This window comes from Athene cunicularia (genome assembly GCF_003259725.1).
Source record: "Athene cunicularia isolate RWA chromosome 19 unlocalized genomic scaffold, athCun1 chr19_part1, whole genome shotgun sequence".
NCBI classification, from domain to species: domain Eukaryota; kingdom Metazoa; phylum Chordata; class Aves; order Strigiformes; family Strigidae; genus Athene; species Athene cunicularia.
This window is the reverse complement of record NW_020799124.1, coordinates 2,010,228-2,021,311: the sequence shown is the minus strand read 5'-3', so window position 1 is coordinate 2,021,311 and position 11,084 is coordinate 2,010,228. Positions and strand designations below refer to the sequence as shown.

At 52.0% G+C, this 11,084-nt stretch overlaps 1 protein-coding gene across 1 annotated transcript in view; it reads right to left on the bottom strand.

Annotated features, from left to right (window-relative positions):
• Nucleotides 1–1,721: 1,721 nt before the first annotated feature.
• ACACA (acetyl-CoA carboxylase alpha) overlaps nucleotides 1,722–11,084 on the bottom strand; it is a 129,389-nt gene continuing 120,026 nt past the window's right edge. Inside the window, 4 exon segments of the mRNA XM_026861688.1 lie at nucleotides 1,722–3,806; nucleotides 5,002–5,138; nucleotides 7,545–7,715; nucleotides 8,166–8,320. Coding sequence (XP_026717489.1) covers nucleotides 3,680–3,806; nucleotides 5,002–5,138; nucleotides 7,545–7,715; nucleotides 8,166–8,320 — 590 coding nt within the window. The 3' untranslated portion in view covers nucleotides 1,722–3,679.

Genomic DNA, 11,084 nt, shown 5'->3' with positions numbered 1-11,084 from the left:
GTTCCTGCTCTGTCCCTACAGGGAGCACCAGCCCCCTGGCAGGGTCCTGTCCCACGGGGCGGGGGGCAGAAGCTTGGCGTGCTCTTTAATAAGGGCACAGATAACCAGGATGATTTCCACTAAGTTTTCTTAATGCTGCCAATTAACAGCAAGTGAGATTTTTTTTTTCCCCCCCCAATAGAATATTAATTCTTTTATTAATTCATGATACAGCTGCTAATTAGTACCTACACAAATGGGCATTATACCTTTGCAAAACATTGCACAGCGACTAGAAGGTGTATTGGGGAATTATGTCTGTGATGGGGGGGGCTGTATTAATCCTCTCCCTCCCCCAACCCCACAATAGCAAAGAATTTCAACTTTCAGACAAACAACTTCATTTACAAGTGTGTCTCTAATTAGCTGCAGAATTAGTAAAGCAGAGTTTTCCCCCCATAGATCGGCCAAGCCCCTGAGGGAGGCTGTGGAATAGAGAGAATCGCATTTCCAATTATTTTGTTGAATTGCTAATTTAGTTATTGTGCCTGGCGTAATTGTGATGGGTATTGGGTGTGCAATTCAATTTGTTTTAAATATTTGTGGGAAGGCTGATCAGTAATGGAGCTGACCTATTTCATGGCCCAAATTGAGAGAAGAGACTAAAACAAAAAAACAGCTACAAAGCCACAGTTTGTCTCAGTTTTTATTTTGATGTCTCTCATCCCTCTTAAGACTGTTGATGCAACAAAAGGTTTACATTAAAAGATGATGGCACTTTGATCTTGGGCTTTTGAGAGCTTACAGCTTTGGTACTTCTTTTCTTGGCATTTTAATATGTAGATATTTTAGGCTAAAGAGTTTTAAATGCGTTTCTGGAGTTCAGTAGGGTCCGTCCCCTCATCCACCCACCCCCGGTTATATTGTTTGTTAAGGTGATTTATGTTTTTTAACCATCAGGATTCTGGTTTGAGAAATGGGCAAAAAAAAATAACTGCTGAGAGTTGTGTTTGCTCACGTGGTCCAGTTTAACGTCACCCTAATACTCACCTTTAGCACAGGAACCTTCCAGAAGGTGTTTGTGTCCCTGAGCTCTGGGGAAGATTAAAAGACAACAGCAAATGTGTGGAGGAGGCGGCGCAGGACCCGCGGCGGCTGGGCGTTACGCCGGGACGAGGAGCTGCTCCCTCTGCCCCGGCGCTGCGGAGGGTGCGCAGGGCACGCGGGGAGCTCGGGGGGGGTAAATTCTGGTGCCCGATGGGTAGGAGGACGCTCTGCTCCGGCTGGCTGAGTGCCGGGACGGGCTGTGCCCCCTGGGGTCGCGTCTCCGAGGGTTTATTTCAAACATGGCCGAGTCTGGCGGGACGCACGCAGCCGAGCCCGCGAGGGGCTGCGGGTCTGTCCCTGCGGCAGCCGCCAGCCCCGCTCTGGAGGTGAAACTCCTCGGTCTTGCCTGCAGGGAAGGCAGAGCTCCCCGAGGGCTGCTCAGGACGAGGGGGACAGATTTCCACTCCCGGCAACAGAGATGTAATTCATTCTTTTTATTAAAAGAAATTGAGGTAAGTGAAATACTTCAGCACCAGCGAGAACCGTACGTACCGAGGGGGGGTTCCCCGCCGCCCCCACCCCGCTGGGTAACCGCCCCCCGTGCCTGCGGCCACGGCCGGGACCCCCAGGGCTCCCGGGCTGGTGCTGGACATTGACCTCGGACCAGCTCCACTGTGACCTAACGGCTCTTTTTCTGGAGCTGCTTTACCCCCGGGTGAAGCGGAGCCTGGCTCGGCGCCTGGAACGCTGACGCAGCGACAGCTCCTGGCCCAGCAGGGTCCCGGAGCACCCGCGGACGCCCTGGAAAAGGGACTTGTGGGGACACCAGCACCCAGGAAACCCTGGTGACAGGAGCCCAACGTGCGGCGCTGCCAGGCCGAGCCATCCTCCGTCCTGCTGCAGCCCACGGTGGCAAAGTTAAAACCATCTTTGGGGGTTGTTCCAGAGGCAAAACAAAAATGTCTTTTAAATCAAATTAGGGTTCTTAACTATTAAGAAAAAGCTAGTCCTTCAGGTGCCACAGGTCTGCGCCGCTGCTGCACGCCCCCCCGGGAGGAGCAGTGAGCCCCCACGCTGCACCCCGGGGTGTTCCAGGAGCTCTGGCACCGCACACAGAGAAGGGGGTGAGGCACTGGCAGCATCGTTAATTCATTCTCGTAAACACATCCCATTCCTGCTGTACTGCAAGAGGAATTGTGAAATCTGAAATACTTTTAAGACAATCATTGGTGTGAGCCCTCCAGCTCTGCTTAGACCAACTTCTGTAACAGTACCTGTGTACTGGGGGTTGACCGTGCCTCCCTCCAGCTTCTCTGATTTTTTAGTACTGTCAGGAGGCCCATGAAAATAAAAAAGCTTAGAAATAAGCCAGAGACTGGGCCGGGGTCAGCTGGTGGTGACAGCTCAGGCCTGGCTCAGGGCCGGCGCTGCGCCCCCCTCCCATGGAGCGGGTTTTAGTCCCGACCGGCTTCAAAAAGGGACCATTGGAACGGGATCACCCAAAATAACTTCTATTTCCGTCTTCCCAGGCCAGGAACGGTGGTGCCTTCCCCAGCCAAGCGCAGGCAGCTCCGCTCGAGCCAGCACTGGGTGACGGAGAAAAGCTTTGCTGGGAGGCGTTGGGCAAGGTCCTGCCGCCGTTCTAACCCCGCTGGTGTATCTGACTCTGCCCTTTCCCTGCCCGTACCCTGCCAGGCTGCGGCTCCGTCCTGCTCCAGGCACCTGCTCACGGGAAGTTTATGGCACAGTGGGGGCTGCCCATGTCTGTCATCCCTCCAAACAGAGTAGGGAAGGAGGTGCAGAACTGACCCAGCAGCCGCGGTCTGGTCTCCTCTTTCACCTCCTCCTCGAAGGGCCTCTCGCACGCGTTGCCGACCCGCTCTAAAGGAACTGGGCACCGAGGCAAAGCGGGTGGGATTCAGCCTCCAAAACCCCGCCCCAACACCTCCACAGTCCTGGGACGCCCGGGAGCCTCCCCCACCGCCGGCGTGGGGCCAGCCCTGGCCACCCCAGCCTAAATCCTGGATTGTTTTTCCTCTATTACCAAGTGAGGTTTGAAATACAGAGCCCAGCCACGGGCTCCCCTCAACCACAGGCTGCCAGGCGGGAGGATCTTGGGCTCCCACCTGCTCCTGGGAGGCAGCGCCCGTCCTCGGCAACGCTCTCGCAGGGCGTGACGTTGGCACTCGTCAGCACAGAGCTGCTGGGAGCGGGCGGGGAAGCAGGTGGGGGCGCAGGGGTGGAATTTAAAGGAGCCCCTGCTTTGCGACGCCGAGACCTCACGGTGCCGCAGCACCCGTCATTGCCTGGCTGTAGCGCTTCCGAGCAGCCGACCGGTGCGTTGGTCCAGTCACGCTTTGTTAAATAAATAAGGTACAGTTAGACAGCTGTAACTCAGTTCCGCAGGCGCTTGTGTTTATACATTTTCCTCGTGTCTCTGGCCAAAGAGCACACTTCCTCTGGTCAGTCTGATTTGAAAAAATAAAAATGTCACTCTTCCAGCGTTTCCCTGAGCCTCCCGGTCTCGGTACAGTGGTCACAGTCGAGCAGACAAAGGGCAATTCTGAGCTTTTTTCTTTTTTTTTTTTCCTTTTTTTTTTTTTTTCACCCCTCCACTGTACCGGGCAGGGGGGAATGTGGGAGATCGATGCTCTTACGTTGAAGAAGGCGAGTCCATTGTGGAGAGGATCCGCACGATCTCGGCTCGCTGGGTGGGTGATATATGCTGGGTCATGTGCACGATGGAATCCATGGCAACCTCGGGATTGGCCTGGACCAGGCTGGAAAGAGGCGAGAGGTAAGAGACGGCAGCCCCGGAGCGCGTCCAGCGGCTCCCACCGGGCCCGGGGAGGGGAGAACTGAGCTTGGGGGGGCTGCGGGAGAGGCTGGACGAGGCACCGGTGCGCGCCAAGGGCAACCGGTGCAGGAGCCACGCTCGCTCGATCTGCGGGTGGCAGATCCGTCCCCACACGCACCGAGGCTGAAATCCCGAGAGGCCGGGCCCAGGGTGGGCCCAGCAGCACCCACACCCCTCTCCCCCCATCCCCCAGATGGAGAAACGGGTGGAAATGACGGAGGAGACGCCCTATGGAGTCAGACGTAGGAACCACAGGAGCTTCGCTCCATGGTTCAGTGCCCTCCCCCAGCTCTGCTGTCTTGGAGGCAGAGCTGCTTTAAGAGACCTCCAGTTTAGGGCCTAAAAATTATCAAAATTAGATCTGTTCACGTCCAGCAAAGCATTTGGCTCGTGAGGTTTAACTGGCTCTGCTGGATGAATGTCTGTGCAGTGCACACAGTGACTCTTGCAAGCAGGAGGAACAGCTACTCCGCCAACGTTAAGTATTTGGGGGCTTATTTGGTGTAGTCTGAGACAGCAACCAAGAGAACTGGATGTTTCACGACACTGAGCACAGAAGAAACGAGGCAGCTTGCCTGGGAAGTCGGGGGCTACAAAAAATTCAAGGGCAGGAAGGCGTAAGGACATCCTGGTCACATGTGGCCACCAGGCCACTGCGACAGTGGTAGCACAGCTCAGAGATTTTTGTTTTCTCTCCTTGCTCCACACAGCATGCGGCCCGCTCAAATAATTTTCCATTTGTCTCAAATGGAGAAAAGACCCATTGGGAGTGAAATTCCTGTGCCCTGGCTGCTCCCGGTTCAGTGAGGAGCAGCATGGCCAGGGAACGGGGCCGCTGCTGGGTTCGAGCCCAGCTCTGCCCGTCCGTGATTCCGCTCGAGGCACCTGCACGTGCAGCGGAGCGGGAGGGGCGGGCGCTGCACAAATCCCCGTTCCACGTTTGCCCCTGTATTTGCATTTCCAAAGGAAATTGCATTTTCACATACTCCTCCTGTGTTTGCCACACAAAAAAAGCCAAAGAATCCACTCTCCTCCGCTGGGGAAGTGCACGAGGCCAAGATCAGAGCCCGAGCTTTCAAAAATCCCCGTTCCGCAGGGGCAGCGCGCGGCTGGCTCACCTCCGGATCTGTTTGAGGATGTAGTCCCTCGAGATGTATTTGATGTTTTCATCCACAACCGAGCGAATGCCTTCTTCCTCCGTCAGCTGTTTCTCCAGCCACTCCACCAGGTCCTTGTTGCTGTCCCACAGGTAGGCCTGTGAACAAACCGCACGTGTCACCGGGCAGCCGCCGCTGCCTGCGCCCTCCCCGAAATCGAACTCGCAATTCCTGGCAGCCGCAGGTTCAAACGTTTGCCCGGCAGCCCTCTGTGTTTTTTAACTTGGCGCATGGAGTTTCTATAAACGCAACGAACGGTTAGCAAAAAAGTGATATTATTTCATTCTTTCTTTTGCATCTCCTTCCATAAATGGGACCAAAGGGAATCGCAGAGGCAGCGGCGCTGCCCGTGGCTGCTGCTGAACTGCCCGCATCAGCCCCACAAGCTCTCCGGGCTAAAATCCCCGTTTCCCTCTGAGATCAGATGCCCAAGTTCGGGTGAAACACGACTGAGGCCGAGGTGAGGGCTGGGGGGGTGAGAGATGCAGCTGATCTGGGGTTCTGCCAGCGCTCGGCTGCCAGGGGACCAACAAGTCACCTCAAGACTGACCCGGTGGCCCCAGCAGCCCCATCCCAGGCGTGTGCGCTGCGGAGGAGGCCGGGGTGGCCACATCCCGAGAAGCCTGGGCAACAAACCCCTTTTTCCCTTTTGCAAGATCATTTCACCTGGTATTTGCTAGGTAGTTGACTATATAATAATTCAGGAGTGTGTTAGACGCCTAATAGCCTTCTTGCTCCTCTTTTCTCCTCTCATTCTTTACAAATCATTTAAGAATCGTTTTGTTAATGGTTTCCGGAAAAGCAAGTACCGCCATTAGCACTCATTCATATTTATGTCATTTTATTTGGGTAATTAAACACAAAGCTCCTCATTTAAAGGTGCACTATCCTTCTCTGTTATCACTAACCAAGTCAGAGTCAGAATGACAATGAGCTCGGTGCAGCACCGCGCGGTGCGGAGGGACCCTCCCGGCACCCGGGGACCCCGGGAACCTCCAACCCCTCTGACCCTCGGGGATCCCGGGGGAGTCCAGGGGCTGCCCGGGGGTGGGAGGCGGCAGCACCCAGGGGGTGCTTGCACCCGAAGGTGAAGCCTCGCCGGGGAGGGCCCGCGTGGCTGCCGAGGCCGCGGAGCAGCAGCAGCATCTCCTCTCTCCTCTGGGCCAGCGGAGAGGAGCACTCGCGCCTCCGCACTGCTCCCCCTTCACTTAGATATTTATCACTTTCCAAAGTCCAAGAAATCCTCTCCCTGTTCCCGGGGGCGCCCACGGGCAGCGCTCGCTCCTTCCCCCTTGCTGCGCCCGTGGGCGAGAGCCAACACCGCTCCGAGGAAGCCCCTTCCAGCCCCCAGCCTTGGTCCTGCCTGACACCCTCCAACAAGAAAACGGGATTTTTTATTTTTTTTTTTTTCCTAACGTTATGTACATGATTGTCTTAAATCAGTGATGTCATTTCGACCTCAAGATTTTGCTTATTTCATTGGTTTTTTTTCTTATTATTATTTTAAACTGGTTAGGTTTTGCTCCTTGCTTCTGCCCCTAGACATGACAGAAATGCTCCCTGCATACAAAGTAGGGCACTTAGGAAGATTTCAGCGAAAGGAAAAAATAAAAAAAGCCAAGAAGCTGCCTTACGGTTGCAGACCTGCGTAAAGCTAGATTTACCCAAGAATCCCAAAGCTTTTAGTTTAGAGGAATATTTAATACTCTTATTAATCATTTTTAATCCGTTTGCTTTTAATTAAGAAACAGCATGATGCTTTCCTATCAACATATGCCAGGGAGCAGATTAATTGTGGCTTAAGATAACTCTCCTTGATTGGTGTAATGTATTAGCTAACGAGATGCCCGCTTTTAAAGACGTTCAGACACTACCTTGGAAAGCCTGCTGCCCTCCAGAGAGCACTTCCCCCCCTGGTTCTGGAACCCCTGAGTGTTTGTGACTTTAAATATAGAATAAAGTAAAATAAAATAGAATAAAGTGAAATAAATGAAAATAAAATAGGAAAATAACATTTTAAAAATAGAAAAATTAAAAAATATAAAAATTTAAATTTAGAAAAATTAAAAAATAGAAAAATAAAATTTAAAAAATAGAAAAAATAAAATAAATAAAATTAAATTAAAAAAAATAAAATAAAATAAAATAAAATCTCAGATTGGAGGACTGTGACAAACACCTAAGAGCAGCTCCAGATGCTGTTCCTCAGAGGTTTCCAGCTTCCCAGTCTGATCACAACCACAGGAATCCCCCGGGGGTGGTGCCAAGGTGCCCCCGCCCCGGCAGTCAGAGCTCCGGGCTGATCCCTGTCCCTGTCCCAGCCCTGTGTGACCCGGGCACAAGGGACACTTGGCGGAAGAACTGTGGGGGTCCTTCTCTTTCATAATCTAAGAATGTTTGTGGACCTTACAATTTAAAACCAGAGATCAAACCCCACCTGAGAGAACTTCCCTGAACATAAGCCCAGGAGTCTACTGCCTTGGGGAAACTGCTTCTCCGTTTACCTTCACTGTCCCTTCCACTTCCACAAACCAGCGTCTCAGCATAGCCTGGATCTGCCCGTCCGTCAGCTCAGGATTGGCATCATGGATCTTCTTTTTTACCACATCTTCTAGAAGAAGACGTCTTAATCTCCAGTAGAAGAAGGTACGGGAAGTTTTCCAGTCTAGAATGTCCTGCCCAAGACATAAGTGGAGAAGGAGAAATGAGTGAGGGACATGGAAAAATATATAGCCTTACTCCTGACGGCAAAACCAGGCTTACAACCACTGTCTAGTTGGTTCTACCTCCTGCATGAGAAATGCAAAGACTCCCACATCTGAGCTTTGCAGACTTAACGGGCTGTTGGGCGTTGGAATGGGCTGCCCAGGGCAGGGGGGAGTCCCCGGGATCCCTGGAGGGGTTGAAGAGTCGGGCTGAGCCAGCGCTGAGGGGTCTGGGGGAGTTGGGAAGGGTCAGGGGGAGGCTCATGGTTGGGCTGGAGGAGCTGCAAGGGCTTTTCCAACCTGGGGGATTCTGTGATTCTGTTTATTTGCAGGCCCGCAGGCAGCAGCAGCTTGTCCCACCGGAGACTGCCAGTGTCAAACCCTCCAAGGACGACCCCGGAGAGGCTCCGTGATACTCACAGTTATGACACCCTTCTCCTGCATCCGCCCCGGCGTGTCGTGCAAGTCAGCAAACTGCATGGCTACCTGGTGGTAAATGGGACTCAGGAATTCCTCCCGCTCCTTGAGCTTGGTCTCCAGCTCTTTTCGGTCAGCAGGGCTCAGCTCGGGGGTACCTGCAACCGGGCACGGCCACACGTCAGAGACAGGAAAGCAGAGGAGGCTACAAAGGAGGGAAGGGGGGGGCTGCTTCTGTCCCTGCACAGACTGGCCAGGACAAACACCAGCCCGTCAGCTCCCCGCAACGCCAAGTGGAGTCTCGAGTCAAACATTAAAAGTGTTCCAGACCAGATTTCCAGCCACTGATATTCAGGCAAGAGCTTCGAAGGAGCTTTCACCATGGAAACTCTATTCCATTTAAATGCCAATGAGCTGAGCCATCAATTAAGTGACATTTACTGGACTTACTCCTAAAAAAGAATAATGTCCCAACACGCAGTTCATTTAGCAAGAAACATGGACAGTGTAAAACCACCTACACAATTTCAAGTTTTCCTGCAGGCTGGTTCCTGCCAGTAGCTGTTGGAGTCGCTGCCTCATTAAGGAAAACACAAGTTACACCAGAGATGCCAAAACCGCTCACGTTCAATTTACAAGTGACCGGCACACGCTGTCGCAACCACGGACTGACATGGTGGACAAGAATAAAACTGTGTCAAGATGATAATGTCCTGTGGAGTTCTTAGTTTTTCATTTATTTTAAAACATTCAGCTCTGATAAAATTAACTTGGGTTAAAACAAAGCCACGCATTAAACAGTTTCTGATTAATTTCAGAACTGCCTGACCCAGACTAACGCGTCGTGCCGGTCGCAGCTCCTGTCGTGTCCCGCAGCAGACCCAGGTGCTCCCTCCCACAGCTGCCCCTTTGCCAAACCGAGAGTGTAAACCCCCTCCTCCCCCGGAACAGCCCGCAGGGAGCATACCCAGAGTGCAGCTCTGCTGAACCCGCTGTCATTTACACCAGGTCAAAGTTGGCCCAGAAGTCGAGGCTTCTCCCGCGCTGCCTCACCAACACGCGGGGCAGAGGTCCTTGTGCAGAGGCAGAGTATTTAGAGCCAATCTTCGTTCAATTTAAGCAAAGATTGCAATCTGAGCCAAATTATATGGTACTGGATACTCTGCTGAGTTGTGCCATTTTTTAACCTCCCACCCACACCAGCAGCTCTGGTTGCAAGTTCACGGCCTCGGAGGCAGCTGCCTCCCATCCCGCCTCCCCTTTTCAAGCCAAGGCCGCTGGCAATCCCAAGCGGGGTCATGGTTGAGTCTTGCTCCAAGCACTGGTGGGTTGTAACATTGAACTGTCCTTGGGCACCTCCCATTGAAATGTTAATCTAACCGCCCTGCGCCCGGCCCTGCGAGCCTGACTGCGCCTTCAGCGCAGAGAAAACAAAGAGCTGTCCTACCCAGGGGCACGAGAAGTCAAGGGCAGAACCTGCAACAAAAGCTGGCGGAGGACAACGCTCGTAGCCTCAGTGCCAGGGCTGCATTTCGTGAGTGTGTGAATGCCACCCAGCTTTTGTTGGTTTTAATTTTTCTCCTTTGCGAAGGAATGTCAATGGGATTAAACGCAGCATCAACACCTACTGTGGAACTGAGAGCTGAGTCACCGGGTCCTCAGCAGCTCCACAGACACGGTCCAGCCTGACAGCAGCAGGCAGCCCCAGCAAGCCGAGGCCCTCCCAACACCACCAGCTTAAATAATCGGGCAGAAGTTTTACCAAAAACCCCAACAACAGGGAACACTTTCACACAGGGCAAAAAAAGTCAAACGGTGAAACTCATTGTCACCTGAGTGGCAGAAGTACAAAGGGGCTCCCAGAAAGGGATCGGACAAATTCACACAAGGAAAGTCCGTCACAGGCTTCTAATCCTGAAGATCAGAGATTAATCTGTTCCCAGGAAGCCTCTAAACCACAGACCTGTCGGAAGCTGAGACAGCGTCCTGGGGAAAGCACGCACAGACACACAAACACAGACAGACACACAGACAGACACACAGACAGACACACAGACAGACACAGACAGACACAGACAGACACACAGACAGACACACAGACAGACACACACACACACACAGACAGACAGACAGACCCAGACAGACAGACAGACACTTCCAAGGCACAGGCCAGCCATACGATGACTCTTTCTAGGGAAGGCCTGTTTTTATGTGCCTACCAATATAAATGTTACCTAACCTTTCAAATGGTAGTAAGAAGGTTTTAATTAAGAGAAGCTACTCTTGTAACCTTCAGAATAAAAAATTATATATATTTATCCACGTTGAATTCAGAGGCTCCTGCAACCCCCCATTTTAAATGGCAATGCACGCACTTAAGCCAGTAACACTCATGTATTCTGGCCTATCTGCCGCACTCACGGTGTACAGTCAAACCAGCCAGGCCCAGTAATGATTTAGGTGAGATTAACAAATATGTCAATGTCTATTTTCTGCTTAATTTAAAAGCAGCGTCTATAAAGATTTTTGACTTCTGAACCCTGTTCTCCTGGAAGAAAGAAGGTAACAATGAGGAGGGGGGATAAAGAGTGATTATCCCATCATCGATCGTTTGTCAGGAGCATTTCTTATTCACTGGACTATTGTAAAAAGCTAAGCTCTCGATCAATCCTGTAAGCCCCCTGTACAATTAAATATCTTGGAATGGTTTTCTTTCTTTCCTAGTCAGATCTTGAGGCCTCAGGGTTTTTTTTTTCGGAAAGCTGGGGCTTTATTTATTTATTTCTCGGAAAAAGAAGTCTCCTTCCACAAATCTTATACTGGCAAGGAGAGGTGAGTTAAAATACGGGATTCCTTTGCTCTAAAGGTACTTGACAGTTAATGAAACTGTTAAAGTTTAAATCATAGGAACATTATAGACCT